Source organism: Porcisia hertigi, chromosome 32, assembly GCF_017918235.1.
Source record: "Porcisia hertigi strain C119 chromosome 32, whole genome shotgun sequence".
Taxonomy (NCBI): Eukaryota; Euglenozoa; class Kinetoplastea; order Trypanosomatida; family Trypanosomatidae; genus Porcisia; species Porcisia hertigi.
Window position 1 is genome coordinate 590,089 of NC_090591.1, and position 15,179 is coordinate 605,267.

General features: G+C 54.0%; 4 protein-coding genes across 4 annotated transcripts; all 4 read right to left on the reverse strand.

Annotated features, from left to right (window-relative positions):
- Nucleotides 1-1,681: 1,681 nt before the first annotated feature.
- JKF63_02510 (uncharacterized protein) lies at nt 1,682-3,661 on the reverse strand (the record flags this gene model as incomplete). Its single annotated transcript, XM_067898535.1, has 1 exon — nt 1,682-3,661. One exon carries the CDS (start codon nt 3,659-3,661, stop codon nt 1,682-1,684), a length of 1,980 nt encoding a protein of 659 aa, XP_067754692.1.
- Nucleotides 3,662-6,782: 3,121 nt separating this feature from the next.
- On the reverse strand, nt 6,783-7,355 carry JKF63_02511 (uncharacterized protein; the record flags this gene model as incomplete). The annotated part of the gene is made up of 1 exon (XM_067898536.1): nt 6,783-7,355. The coding sequence occupies one exon, from the start codon at nt 7,353-7,355 to the stop codon at nt 6,783-6,785; it is 573 nt and encodes a 190-aa protein (XP_067754693.1).
- An 895-nt stretch (nt 7,356-8,250) lies between these two features.
- JKF63_02512 (uncharacterized protein) lies at nt 8,251-9,447 on the reverse strand (the record flags this gene model as incomplete). Its single annotated transcript, XM_067898537.1, has 1 exon — nt 8,251-9,447. The coding sequence occupies one exon, from the start codon at nt 9,445-9,447 to the stop codon at nt 8,251-8,253; it is 1,197 nt and encodes a 398-aa protein (XP_067754694.1).
- A 1,499-nt stretch (nt 9,448-10,946) lies between these two features.
- JKF63_02513 (uncharacterized protein) lies at nt 10,947-13,097 on the reverse strand (the record flags this gene model as incomplete). The annotated part of the gene is made up of 1 exon (XM_067898538.1): nt 10,947-13,097. The coding sequence occupies one exon, from the start codon at nt 13,095-13,097 to the stop codon at nt 10,947-10,949; it is 2,151 nt and encodes a 716-aa protein (XP_067754695.1).
- Nucleotides 13,098-15,179: the final 2,082 nt, after the last annotated feature.

The following is a 15,179-nucleotide window of genomic DNA, read 5'->3' on the forward strand; positions in this document are numbered from 1 at the left end:
TCATCATGGGTCATGTGTGAACCCGCGGGAAAGGGGGGGGGGCATTGGGAGTTGACGATAGGAGTGGATGTGGGCTTGTCGGCTGTTCTCAAGCGTACCATCACTATTCCACGAACTCAGTTCAGGCACTGGCACACACGAAGACAAGCGTTCTTGATAGCCAATGATGTACCCCTCCTGCCCCCCCCCCCTTCCCCCCTGGGCCTAACGTTGAAGAGCAACTTTTATCATTATCATGATCTGGCGCCAAAGATGCCTGCGAGATCACCGCCCCCCCCCCCTCCGCCCTCCTATTCGCCGTGCACCCCCTGTATTGTTTACGAACTTCATGTTTTTTCTCTCTTTGTGCGTGGCGCGGCCTTAACGAGGAGGGGAGTGGGGGAAGAGTAAAGGGGGCTGAAGAAGAACAGACGCACCAAAGGGGGGGGGAAGGAGAATGAGAAACGAGCAGAAATGGACATTTTATACGTGTGAGGACAATACGCTGTAATACAATAATAAGAATCAAACCATAACAACAACAACAACGAAAAAACGACTTTCAAACACAACACCAAAAGGAACAACAACACCAGCAGCACATTCCATGTTATTTTCCTGCTTTCCCCCTCTTTGACCCCCCCCCTTTTTCCACCACCACCACCACAAGGTGTTCTTCTGCCTCTACGACACCGCACATGCGAGCTCGAACCGCCCCCCCCCCCCCACAGACACACAACCTTTTTCACGCGGGGATCCACACGAACACATACCTTCGTCTCCAGACTCAAAAACGTGGTGGGAGGCGGCGCTGGACATGACTCACAGCAACGGTTAGCACACGAGCAATCACAACACAGCACCTGCCTCAAATTTCACCCACTCGAGCAGCGGCACACCCCAAAGCGACTTCCGTTGTGTGAGGGTCAGTACCACGCACCGCTTGAGGTGGTCAGTGGTGGCCGAGTGACATACATTCGCGCCAGTGTGACACTTTGCCTGTCACGTGGAAGGCACAAGTAGATACACCGTGACCGGTCGTTGTGATGCCACAAGTGTGTCAGCGTGTGGCAAATTCCCTACACAACGATAGATGATCACCACTTGTCCCTCTCCCCCTCCCCCCTCCCCCCATCTATCGCAGCGACGCTTGGCTCTGTCATCACCATAGGTGGTCTGCTTTGGACAGGCAGATTATGGCGAACAGGAAGAAAGGGAGGTGGGAAAGAGAGTGGGGAGAGAAAGAGGGAGGGGGGGTCGCTTCCGAGACAGTGCAGTCGCTAGACCCCATCTCTATCACACACACGCACACACACTGATACTACACACGACCGTGTGTCACCCTCGTCCTGGGGGCATAAAAAGAACAGTAGAAACCAAGAGGTATGCGGGAGGACACACTGAGTTTTGATCCGTCTCTGCCCTCTCCGCCAGTCGCCACCCTCTCCCCATTTCTCTTTTACAACACAGAGGCATAATATCCTCTTATGGTGAAGGATGTACAGGAACATCAGCTTGGCTCCGGCTGAGCTGTACAGATATACGTTTCCAGGACCAACAGTAAGACGTAGCCCTTTAGGTGCACGAGTCCAAACAGACGAGCATCATCATCACTTTGGAGTGGAGAAAACCCCTACACGAACAGGGGGGCCAGATGTGATATCCCGAAAGCGACTTGGGGCGCCCCGCCTTCCCCCCCCCCCTACTTTGCTGTGCTTTTCAGGGCTGCCTCGTTGTCCTGGTCGGGAGAAGCCACGGTGGTCGACCTCTCTGTGCTAGATGTTGGCGCTTCAGTGATGCGGTCGTGTCCACTAATCTGTTTGAACTCCTCTAGTTTTCGCGTTTCGTCGGGCAGTCCAAGAAGCGCATTCAGTGAAAATCGACTCTCCAGCCGGCGCTGCTGCGTCTTCGGGAGAAGACGGTTCACCGTGGCGTTGTGCGACACCGGAACAAAGAGTGTGCTGGCACCGACGCCGAGTAGTTTGACACCCATGTTGCGAATGGCGAGGTGGGTGTCGTGCGTTCGGACCGACAGCCACGACTGAAACTCTGGGTTCTCCTTCTTGAGGTAATTCATCTCGCGCAGTTTGTTCACGATGGCGCAGAGACTAAATGGAGCGTCCTTGCCCAGCCAATGATCCTGGAGAGCCTCGATGGGGGTGTAATGTGGATAGATTTGCTCGTCGACGCCCAGCCACCCCTTCAAGGCGTGCGTAAAACCGATTTCGTCTTCCGATTTGACCTTCGCCGTTCGCATCAGCTGCGAAGGCCTGTAAAAGTCTTTCATTGGCCGAGCCAAGAGGCGGTGAACAGCCCGCAGCACAATAAAGGAGAAGCTGTGAGCAGATATGGCGATTTCGTACGTGCCCTCGGGGTCCTTGAAGTCCAGCTCACTGAACTCGGGGTCCATGAGAGATGGATGGTACCCCCACGTGCTCATGCCTTCTCTCTCCAGCGATGCCTCGTACTCATCCCTCTCCTCTTTCCGCTGGAACTTATTGTACTTCTCAGGTGGGCGAAAAGCCACGTACACATCGGATGTATAGCGAGAGCGCTTACGGAAAGTGAGGTCGCGAGTGCAGCCAGCACCGTCGTCAAACCGTATGGTGCGATGCACGTCAGACCGCCCCAGACAGGCTCCGATGGCGGCCAAAAGATCGGTAAACCCTTCTGAATACGACACGTCATTGCGCGCCGACCACACCAGGTCACGTGTTCCAGTTTTCTTCACAGTGAAGTAGAAGAGGATCGTAAAGAGCTCCTCGGGGCGGTGTTCGTCCAGCTCAATCACGCAATCCATGCACTCGATTTCCTCCGCCAGCTCCTTCCACGTGAGGTGCTTTGGTGTCTTTTTGAATTTACACTCGAACATCAGCTTGTGCTTCCATGTCTCCTCTTCTTCGTACGGGACGAGTGTCTCATCGACGTTTTTCAGGTCTTCCACAATGTCGCTCTCAACCTCGTCGATGCGGCGAAAGTCAACTGTCTTCTTCGTCTCGTCGAGAACCTCATCTACGGACCACAAACCAGTCGCCCGGAGAGGCCCATAGTCCGGTACCATCGGGCCATCCTGCGGTCGCGCTGCCGTTTTCAGGTTCTTTGGAGTCTCGGTTTGCGATGCCACCTGGTGCGTCGCATTTACTGGAGACGGCGGCGGCGGTGGAGCTGCGCTCCCATTGCTTTGCACCACACGGCCCCCACTACTGCGTAGCGGTAGCGTGGAGAACTTCTTGCGGACAGTGCCAGCTCCAGATTTCGTGCTCGGGATCGACGCAGTAGCAGATGTTGCCACGCCGGTCGGCACTTTGTCAGCTTTGGTGACAATGGTGTGCCTGTAGAGCACCGCGGTGTCATGAAACCCTTCTTGCTTCTCGTCCGCTTCTCTGTGCTTTGGAGACGAAGCAAATGAGGAACCACGGTTGGCTGTGCTAGCTGCCCCTGCAGTAGCAGTGTCATTACCCCTCTCTCCTACACTGCAGTCAGTCGAAGACTTCGAAGTGGATACGGAGGCGTGAGTGTCTAGGTTGGTTCGCGGCTGTGTCGAGGATGAAGGGCTCCAGCCTTTATCCAGGCACGCGCCGGTGCTGCGTAGAAAGCGTCGCGTAGCAAGCGCCGCTGTCGTATCGCGGACGAGGAGGCGTTGCCTATGGAACAGAGACAGCACCGATGCAGAAGCTCGCATAGTGAATCCGAGTCCTTCCCCAGAAGCTTACGTGAATTTATACTGAATCACCGCACCAGGGTGTTACAGTGGCCATAAATACGTTGTGAGGCGGATACCATCAATATGTGTGATAGTTATATATATTTATACATGTGTGTATATACATAAGTATACAAGAGCGCAAGGAGGAGGAGGAGAGGGAGGGAGGGAACGAGGGAAGGGGAATACAGAGTGAGAAGACGAATGGGTGGAGAGATTTCGATACGCTTCGTGAATTCCAGGGGCGTTGGGGACGCCGTGAAGAGTGGCGGCGGGCGGAATTTCAAGGAAGTAGGTCGTTGTATTATTATTGTTATTTTTTTTTTTTGCATCTGCTGCTTCCCCGTGGGTGGTACCATGCCAGGGCAAAATCCGGCCCACAGTGGCAAAGGACTACGGTCAGAAGAGGACACTATACAAGAGGCAACCAATGCGCTGCAAGCGTACACTTTGCCAGAATGACTTTCTCACCATTACTCCACATCTCCATTATACTTTGTACGCGCAATTTGGTGCCGTGCACCAGCCCGCAGCAGCACGGAGCCCCCCCCCTTCCCACCCCTCCCCCCAACTGGTGTTTCACTCCTCCATGACGATGAGGGTGGGTGCATATCTGTACTCTGTGTGTGCGTGTGTGTGGGTGTGGGTGGGTAAGTGGGGGGCGGCGGCGAAGGCAAGATAAGCGTAAAAAAAAACCCTAGCAGTGGAAGCGTCACAATAAAGTCCCACGGACACATCCATCGTCTTGTCACCACGCAACACCAACGCAGCTCAAAGAAAATGAGCCACTGCTTTGGAAGAGGAAGATGGTGGCAGCGGTGCCTTCTATGGCCAACAAGGCACAGTGATGGGCGTGTCAATCCAGTGTCGTCACCTCTCAACAAGTATATAATGCCGTACCATACATCCTCCTGTTGTTAGTGTTTTCTTACCCTGCCTCCGCTCCCGCTCCACCACCAAGAGAAACGCACAGAGGGCGATGAGGACACGATAAAAAAACAAACAATTGCTTCACTAGTTGGGCTTAAGATATCAGCTTCACCGAAACGGCGGTGACGGCAAGTGGTGGCGGCGAAACACAGAGCGAGAGCGATAACCCATGACAACCAGAGGGAAAATGACGGTGAGCAGGAGGAGGACGCAGCCCCAGACGTACCCCTGTCTGGATACGGTCAAAAGCCAAACATCTGCACATGACGACATTTTGGTCGTCACCCCATCCCCAGTCCAGTCAAACCCTTGTCTCACTCAGCTCTCTCCTCCAGGGAGGGAAGGGGAACAAAGGAGTTATCGGAATCACACGGGCGAAAGCGCCGTGAAAAAGGCGACGTATGTACACTAAGTTGCAATCAGCCTGCACCGAAAAGTATACGCCATCGTCGTATAGTAAATCCGAGAAACACACAGGAGTCCATTTAGGTGCATCGGCCACGTTTTTTTTTTAGAAAGAGAAATGCGTGAGAAACATGAGGAGGCGTAATAGTGGAATTAGCCGGGATGGCGCGTGTACGCATAGGTAGCCATGCGCATGTGTGTGTGTTTGTTGGCCGGAGGGGGGGGGGGGAAGAAGGGCAAGAGGGTGTTGACAAGTGAAGACGATCCGCCAGTTCAACTGAGGGTACACGCACATGCAACAAAACCATGAGAAAATTTTGCTCACCAAAGGTTCTGTCTTCACCGTGGAATAAGCGGCGAGCGTTTTTTTTTTCCACACACACAGACCCTATCAGCTCTACACACGTTAAGGACGTGACGATTTTCTAGCGCGCCACACCCTCGAGACAGTTCTAGCTGTTTTTTCCCTTTTTGTGTGTGCGTGTGCATACCGCCAGGACAATTCCGTTGAGATGAGAGCATGCAGAACAGAAATGAGCAGTATCTTTATCGTTCCCTGGACCCATTCCCCCATGTGCAGAGACACGTGCGCCAAACGGCAGACACCACCCCCATCTCCGCTCAGGTATCACCATAGAGTCGGGAGAACTCTCACACACACACACAGAGACCTTGGAGCAAGCCCCCCCCTTTGTCCCGTGAACACAACCCACATCTCGCCCTTTACCTTTCCCATGACACCAGTCTCCAAATCAAGTATCGGATCGATTGGTTGGCGCTGCACCGACTGGGGGGGGGGGGGGCGGGGTGGCCACTGAAGGCCGCAATTAAGACACCCTCGACAACAAGCTGGCGTTTATATCAGTCCCATAAGAGGCGCAGGCGTCTTCTCAGGGTGGCTCATCTCACCGGGGAATGCCATCTTGCAAAATTTGGCCACGTCATGCGTCACAAAAAGGTAATTAAACATTAGCAGAGGCAAAGGTGGGGGGGGGCTTGCTGTTGCCGCAGCACGGGTGGCGGGCCTTTGATACAATTCCTGACGGGTCCCCAACTCGTGACGGAGACCGAAAGGAGGTTACATTACACATCTCGTCAGAAAAGTGTCCCGATATGCGTGGATAACAGAAGAGGAGGAGAACTGTTTTGTTGTTGTTTTCTATTCATTGGCCAGTAATAGGTTCGTCTCACTTAGGGGGGCTCGTGTGTTCGCGTCCCATGCTGTGCATGGCTCGACTTTCTTTGTCGAGGAGTGACACCACCCTCCCTTTCCCCTGCTGCACGACTGGGAGACACCAAACAGCAACCAACCACAAAACAATAAAGGGAGAGATGGGTGGATGAAAGGAAAAAAAAAGGGGGGGTTCTTACACGCTTAAGGTAGACCAAACGAAAGGAAGGAAGAGGCATCCACGCCAAAGACCGCACCGAAATGTGGAAACAAAAACACACGCGATGTCTTTGCCAGGGTGGGGATCGGTGAGAGGGGGGACTAAACAACTCTGCCACCAGAAAACGGAAAATGGGTGCTGAGGACGGCACAGTAGAGTCGCGCAAGAGAGCGCAGTACCGTCCAGAAACACCCCCACCCACACACAACACACACACACAAAAAAAAAACGGCGCGCTCTCATAAGGTTCACCTTCCCTCTTCAAAAGCTAAAAGGGATTCTTTGTTTTTGTGCATGTGTGTGTGTGTGTCGCGATCATTTTTTTCTTGTATCTGATCATTTCCACATCAATCTTCATGACCGGAGATTGGCTGTCACTGCTTTTGGATCTTCTGCAAAAGGGACTCCACACGGCTCGACATGACCGGCTGCCCCTTTTTGGTTCGCTTGGCGAAAAGTGCGTTGCGCGACTTGCGCGCCTGCACGCGCATCTTCTTTTCCCGGTCGTGCTTCAGCCGAGCCTCCTGCCTCTCTGCACGCTCCTCCTGCTGCTTGCGCTGCACACTTTCCATTCCAGAAACTGCATTATAGTGCTTCTGCCGCTTTTCGATAAGGTCAGTGACAGTCGTCGCCGAAAACTTGCGCTTCAGGTTGTACTTCCGTTTCTTCTTCTCGTTATTTGTGAGGCTCTGATCGTAGTCGACCTGTTGAAGAATGCTGCCGAGCTCCTCTGATGCAGCCTGGCGTGTGCGGTCGTAGTCTTCCAGACGCTTTGACACAATTCCCTCCTCCTTGCAGACTTTTCGGTAGGCCTCCATGCGAGCGCGTTCCTCATCTTTTTTTTTCCGTCCCTCTTCGAGGAACGTTTGACGGACATTCTTGGAAAAAAAAGCCTGCCGCTCTGCCTTGAAGCCGTACACTTTTCTGCGGTTCCCCCCCTCGCTCATGTTTTGATTATTAAATATATATATATATATATATTTACGGGGTGACGGAGGTAGGATTTGTGTGTGTGTGTGTGTGTGTAGGAGGGGGGGGAGCGGTGGTGATGCTTATGTTTAGTTCAAGGACAGCTTAGGAGTAGAGAAGGTGAGAGAGAGAGAAGTCGCAGAGGTTTGATTACTGAGGAAAAAGGTGACGCAGCCATAGGAAATGAGGCAGCATTTGCCCTCCCCTACCCTCCCATCCCCTCCCCCTCTTCTACACATGTGTCCCCGCCCCAGATGCTTGGGTAAGGATGCGGTGCTCGCACGAACAGTCCTAAAATCAAATCCAATGGACACTAGGAGCACACACACACACACTCCACACGCATGTGAGAGAGACACGTCTATATGTGTGCGCGTCACTGTGTCGAGGTGGTGGAGAGGTATCAGAAAATACATAGAGATCCCCCCCCTACACACACACACACACACTCCATGGTGAGAAATACACAAGCCAGGTGAGGCACAAGTCGGGAAACGAAATACAGACATTTGGAAATGAAAGAGTTGTTGGTGGGGGTGATGGTGGTGGAGAGGAAAAAAAGGAGGAGGAGGGGTGTGGGAGCAGGGATCCTCGGGACAGGGAAAGACGATTGACAGGTGAGATGTGGTGGCGAAGTCGTGAGAAAGATCCATCAGAATAGGGGGAGGCTGTGCTCAAGGCTCAGCGCACAAGAAAGCCGACACCCAAGTGAAAGAAGGCACTCGTGACATCTGGAATGGCGCGGAGGACGTGGGAGAGGCGATAGGACGAAGCAGCAACCACAACCCGACAACAACAAAGGAAAACAAAACCACAACAACAACAAAAAAACACACACACACACCACCTGCGCATCGAAAAGGGCATGTGAGCTCAGGCGTACTGGGATGTGCTCGCGTCTACCATGACATCCTTTGCTCGCAGCGACTTCTTGACGTAGGAGCTCTCCACAATGTGGCGCGCGTCAGTGTACAAGAGCCATAGAAGTGCAGTTGGGATGGAGTGCTTGCGATAGAGCCCGCCGGATGGAAAGAGGAGATAGTGATTCTCCGAGACCAAGTCCTTCACATCGCGAATTGGGCATCCGTCAGGCGTGTAAAAACAGTGCGAAGCAGGCTTGCAGTCGGTCAACTTAGCCGCCTTCTCCAGCACGTCTTCAAAGTAATGGTAACGCCCTTGTACGAGGACACGTATTGGATGTTGTGCACGCGCTACCGCGGTATCCCCAAAGCAGGGCCACACATTAATCCAGAAGCTGCGCCGCCCTGTCAGGTCTGCCGTACACCGATGGCTCTGTTGATTAGTGGTGCGCCTCGAGGGGCCCCGGTGCCACGGCCCTCGCGGCTTCAGAGCACCTTCTGCTTCAGGACAGCGCTGTGAACCTTTTGGGGAATAGTAATGCCCCTCAAGACCGGTTCTAGCCGTGAAAGGGCGCGGAGAAAGTGAGTGCGGAGATGAGGTTGCCAGGCGAGGTGTCTTCCGAGGTACGGTAGCTTCGGGATATTGTCCCGAACACTTTTCACTATCCGGGCGGTCTACCCTTTCCTCATCCACGTCCGTCAGCCTGGCGTTCGGATGTCGTACGCAAGGACACGAGGAGCTCTGAGGCGGGGTCACAGAGTTCGGGCTTGCTTGCGAAAAGAGGCTAGCCAGAAGGCAGCGGTCGACCGGATGTGACCTTGTCGTGGGATGCAGATCGCCCACCTCCGCAACAGATAGGTGGGTGGAGTCTTCTGCGGCGCTGCTCCTTGCGTCAGGTGGTTCACGATGATGCACTGGAACAAAAAAAGACTCATCGTGAGAGTCCTCGGATATTGCGCTTGCAGGGGATAGAAGAGTCTGCCTTCGCCAGCCAGTCCAGGGAGGTGAGTGGGAAGGAATATCTCTTTTTTCCAGTTTGGACAGAAGAACCAGAATATGTTGGCGTTGATCTTCCAGTACTCTACGTTCTTTTGAGCAGATGTCCGAAAAAAAACGGAGAGCACCGAGTATATGTTGCAGCGACACACGTAGCTCGTCGGCCGGTAGCGTCACCAAGCCATCCCCGACAGCTGGTCTGGGGGCTTCCATCCTTACAGGTACGGCACCTTGTGTTTCCTTTTTCTTTTGCGTGAAACAAAAAGAATCGGGCGGGAAAGAGAGTCGATTTCCTCTAATCTGAACAGGATAAAAGTGATTTTCTGCACGACTGATAAGCGCAAGGAGAAGGGCGGGTCTCCCCCACTACTGCATACTATTCTTGCCCTCTGCGGGGTGCCAAAATGTATGTATGTGTGTGTGTGTGTGTGTGTGTGTGTATAGAGGGAGTACGAATGCACTCACTTAATGTTGCTGACAGCGGTTGTTGGCTGCTATCCGCAGTAGCTCTCTAGTCTTGTGGAGGAAAAAGAAAAGGATGGCTGAGCAAGGCCACTCACCTCTAATAAAAGTCAGGCATCTTTGTTATTGTGTGTGGGCGCGCTTCCAAGTAGCACTTTCTGGAGTACGGCCAGGATGCACCACGACATAGAGGGGGATTCAGCAACCACCAAGAGGAAACGACAGTGTGGGGGACAAGCGGTGCCATACAGTTAGGGAGAATACGGCAGCTTCTTGAGACCCTATGAGCCAAGGGCCATTCTCGTGCACTTGGGAAGAACCAAAGTTGTACGTTGGAGCGACAGCGTCGTGTTCCCTGTCACTTTGTGCCACATCCCCATCGCACTACTTCCCTCTTCGCGTTTGCACTCGGGACCTTGGGTCAAACCTCTTGTCGCATCCCTCCGCCCCCAACACTGATTTTGTGAGGAGAGCCGGCGTGTACGGCAACGATAAGTGTGTGTGTGTGTGTGTGTATTGCTGTGACGTGTGTGTTAAGATGAGTAGAGAATACGAAGGCGCAATGATACTCACGCACCCAACCCTGTCCATCTTCACGTACACACAAATCGAGTCCCCCAAAGAGGAAGAGAACAACACTGGCAGCGTGACACCACCCATTTTGGACAGCGGACGAGACACCCCCCCCCACACAAAAAAAAAAGTGAGAGGTCATGAAAAACGATGCCGCACAATTGCCGACACGACCGTGGCAGACCACCAAGGGTCCTTCTCTCTCTGCGAGCCTAAAACAACGCGCAACTTTTTTGCACACGCTTCATCGCCTTCTCCTCATTCTCTAAAAGAACACACACACACACACACAGACAAAAAAAAAACATTTGCCATCGCGGCGCTATGGGAACTTCGAGTATGACACATACCACCACAGAGACAGACAAACAGTGGAAGAATAACGAAAAGGCTGCTTCACAGCCATATATATCGGGAACACTGCTGACCCAGTAGGGAGAGGGGGAGAGAGCAAGAGAGGGGTGATGAGGCCACCGCTTTGGCCCTTCTCGCAGCGTGATCGACTCGTCAGCACATCGAGAGAGAGAGAGGGGGGGGGTGTCATCACGAACGGGATGTGATCACTGTCAAATGTTTGGTATCCGTGAGGAAGAAAACGCCGCCCCTCTGAGTCCCCCGCCCCCTTCGCCCCCGACGGTGAAACCAAACTTTACTTTTTGCTCCTTCTCCGTCATTCTTTAAGCGTTCAGCACCGGACGAGCCCCGAGGACGCCAGTAATATCCGCCTTGTCGAGCTCTTTTTTGCTCAGTAACAACTCTGCTAGTTTCTGGTGCTGTTCCTTGCGGGCCAGAAGAGTCTTTTCGGTGTGCACGTAGGCCGCCTCGACCAGCGCCCGAGCTTCGGCCTCCACCTTGGCGTGAAGATTCTCCGACCACGTCATCCACGCGCGGCCGTCATTCTTTTCATTTGGCTTGAAAGCGAGCTGGCCAATGGTCTTGGACATGCCGTACTTGAGCAGCTTCTCCATCGCCAGCCGCGTGGCTCGCTGTAGGTCGTCCATGGCGCCAATTGAGATATCCTTCTCAAATATCCGCTCCGCAGCGCGGCCGCCCATGAGCACGCACAATTGAGAGAAAAGGAACTCCTCCGTGTGTGGCTCCATCGCTTCGTCCTGGACCTGTTGCGTGTACCCACCGGCACGGCCGCGAGGAATAATGGAGAGCTTGATGACATCTTTCTGCAACGGGTTCGTCCATGCCATGATGCAATGTCCCACCTCGTGGTACGCTGTACGGTGGAGCGATGAGCTACTCATTCGCTGGCGGTGCTTCTTGCCGATAAGGACGTCATCGATGCTGTCTTGGAGTACCCCTAGTGGCACCACATTCTCTCCGTTCGTAGCCGCACTGAGAGCGCCTTCATTCACAATGGTGGCGATCTGCGCCGGCGACACCCCAGGGGTGCGATCGGACAAGATGGCAGCATACTCCTTGTTGCTGACGCCGGGGATCACGTGGATCGACTCAGGCTTCGCGTCCTCCGTCACAAGCGTCTTTGTCTCTGGAGCAGCGTTGTCGCTGCTGGCTGGGGCGAGCTTGGATGACGCCTGCGTCGCTTCGTTGCCGCCACCCTCGGCATCTTTGCGCGTCTTGAACACCTGCACCTTGGGCTTGCAGTTGGGGTCCCCTGTAATGATGCGGTTAAGGTAGAACTCAAAGAGCTCACAACGCGCCTCTTTATCCGGCATTGGGATGTTCACCTTGCGGTCGAATCGCCCCTCGCGCAGCAGCGCCTTGTCGATTGCCTCTGGGTAGTTGGTGGCGGCAATGACTACAATGGCTTCCTTGCTCGTGAGCCCATCCAGCTCAGCGAGAAGCTGGTTGATGGTGCGGTTCTCCTCGCTGCTGCCGCCACCGCCCATGGAGCGGCCGCCCTGGTTGCGTGAGCCGATGGCGTCGATTTCGTCAATGAACACGACACACGGAGCTGCCTTCTTCGCCTCCTCGAATAGCTCGCGTACGCGCTTTGGGCCGCTGCCACCAAAGATCTCGATGAAGTCGGCGCCCGAGCAGCTGAAGAAGGGTGTGCTCGCCTCGCCGGCAACAGCACGGGCAAGGAGTGTTTTACCGGTACCAGGTTGGCCGGTCAGCAGGCACCCTTTTGGCAGTCGTGCACCAAGACGAGTGAATCTGGCAGGTTCCTTCAAGAAGTCCACGTACTGCTTGAGGTCCTCCTTCGCCTCTGGGATGCCAATGACATCCTTGAACGTTGTTCCCTTCACTTCTGTGCGAAAGTTTTTCGACTTCATCGGGTTCATCATCTCCATGAGCCCACCAAACGGGCTCGAGGAGCCCCCGGTGCGACCTTTGCCACTCGATGTGGGAGCTGAGCCCGCGGCACTCGTCATCGCCTGCATGTACTTGCGCCGGAAGTACCAGATAGGGCCAACAAAAAAAGCCACGTTTACGACAAGAGGAACGAACCAACTCAGGGCGCTGCCCCATACAGGCCCAGAAGGACGCACGACGCCGTCGTGGAAACCTTTGTAGTAGTCGTCATCTTGGACTGGCGGCTGATACACCGCTGGCATGGGTGCGGGCGGTTGGTACGGGTGGTAATTGTTGTAGGGCGGAGATGGCATTTGCTGAGGTTGGCTGTAAGCAGGAAGAGTTGGGGGCGCTGCAACCGTATTTTGTTGTGACGCTGCGTAGGTGGTTTGCGCATATCCGCCACTGTAGCTGGCTTGTTGTTCGTGAGGAGGAGGCGGCGGCGGCGGCGGGAAGGACGATGGCTGGACCCCGTAAGCCGGCTGCTGCTGCTGCTGCTGCTGCGCGCTGTACATTTGGTGAAACAGCGATCCACCAGCCGGGGTGGCGTTCTGAGTCATCGCTGGTCCCTTTTTCAAGTTTGGTTCCTCCAGTAGTGTGATGTGAGATTCTTCGCCGGTTAAGTAAAGACACCCGACAAAAACTATGTAAAGGCTTTACGAACGCAGGAAGGGAGGGGGAAGGTGGAGGGGGGGAGAAGGTGATCGTGCGCACGCAGGGATGTTGAGAAACAAAGAAAAACGACGTGAAGAAAAGAAGGAAAGAGCGGTGTTACGGACACACGAACAACAGCAACAAAGACACCAGGAAATGACAAAGGCTTTTAAATCCAGAGAGGAGAGAAAATATACGCCGCAACGTTTTTTTTTCGCCCGCTTCTCTGCGTGTGACGGATTATAAATATATGGATATCTACGCCGGTGTGGCTCGGGGGGAGTTGGGGGAGAGGAAGGGTGTGGCACAGAAACGACACTTACGCAAAACTGGTGCACTGTCACAAACGGAGCGGTGAAAGGAGAAAACAAAAAAAACGACGGTGAAGGCAACGACCACCCATACACACACACACACACGAAAAAAAAAACAGAAGAAAGTGAGCCGAGATAGCACAATACTGAGAAACCCGCAAACCACGGGGAACGGGAGAAGGAGAGGGGGGAGTTGGCGTAGAAATCACTACAGGAAGTAAACGTGTGGGAAAATGAGAAATTATGTAAATAAATAAAGGTTGTGTGTGTGTGTGTGTGTGTGTGCTGTGGGAAATGCAGTGATACTATCCGTATTGATGGAGGAGAGGGCATCCATAGTGTATATGTGGGGAGAGGTGAAGAGAAGGAGAGAGGGGAGGGGGCACACGTGGGAGCAAAAATAAAAAGGATTAAAGGGTAGGGCGGGGGGGGGGGCGGGCGGTTTGTGAGGTTGAATGAATTCATTGGGTGGCGACTAAAGCCGCAACACGCTTGCACAAGAAGCAAGTCAGTGCAACCTCTCAATAATACGTGTGTGTGCGAGTGAGAGCTGAACATAGATGTGTATCCTGCTGCGTTTTGTTTTTTGTTCCAACACACTTCACTATGAGACGTCGACAGAGAAAGGGGAGGGAGGGAGGGGGGGGGGGCTGACTTGGGCCCTTTTTTAACAGAAAAAAAAAGGGTCGCCTCCGTATGAGCGTACTCTGCTGTTTTCGATCCTAGGGCCGATATTTTCTCATCCTCGTGATTGCCGGTGGTGAGTCTGTCCCCTGTTCAAGACCAAAGACCAGCCTGGTGCGACATGAGTACTCAATACCGGAGAGAAAGAGAGCAGTGGAAGAGAAAAAATACAGAGCTGCTCCCAGATCATTCAGCTCGTCGGGTTTTGCGGTTGCCGCTCAGCCCAGCGGCCGCACTGTGCAGCATCGCGCTGGCGACAGGGAGGGAAATGTCAGCCAATGTTCGTGTACACGGGCGAGCGTACTGGACCATCTGTCCCTCCACCCCTCCAGCCTCACCCCGTGGGGGGGGGGGGGGATGGGGGGAAGGGGCAGCGGATGGGCGGTGCTCACTCCCCAGACGCAAACATTGGCTGACAACAATGAAGAAGGGGTGGGGTGGTGGTGGGGGGTCATTCACCTCACCGGTACTCGCTCATCACCACGAAGCGCGAAGCCGAGAGGCGGCCCGGACAGTTAGAAGAAGACATCTCGTCTCCAGTGACGAGCGCGGGGGAGTTGGACCGCCCCGCGGCTCTGATTGCACCGCTGCGTTCTCGTGAGGGAGAGAAGAGCAGCAACAGCGAAGGTGGACAAGCGTTGAGGGCGTGCCGCCGTACGGGGATAAAAGAGAAAATATAAACGATGTTTTTATTCCCGCGAGATATGCGCGCACTAGCTTGCTGCTTCAAAGGAGTCCAAAAACAAAACAAATCAACAACAAAAAGAAGAGGTGAGCGAGGTAGAGAACGTGGAGGACAAACACACACACACACACACACACACACACATACACACTGCACAACGAGCGCCTCTCACTGTAGTATAAAGCAGAACGGATGTATTTTCTGGATCGGTGCATGTTGCCTCAGTGCGCTTTACGGGGGTCCTGTGAGGTTTCTCCTGTGTTTCACGTCAAGGCGGAACACCCGAACGCCGTTGAATGCAGCGA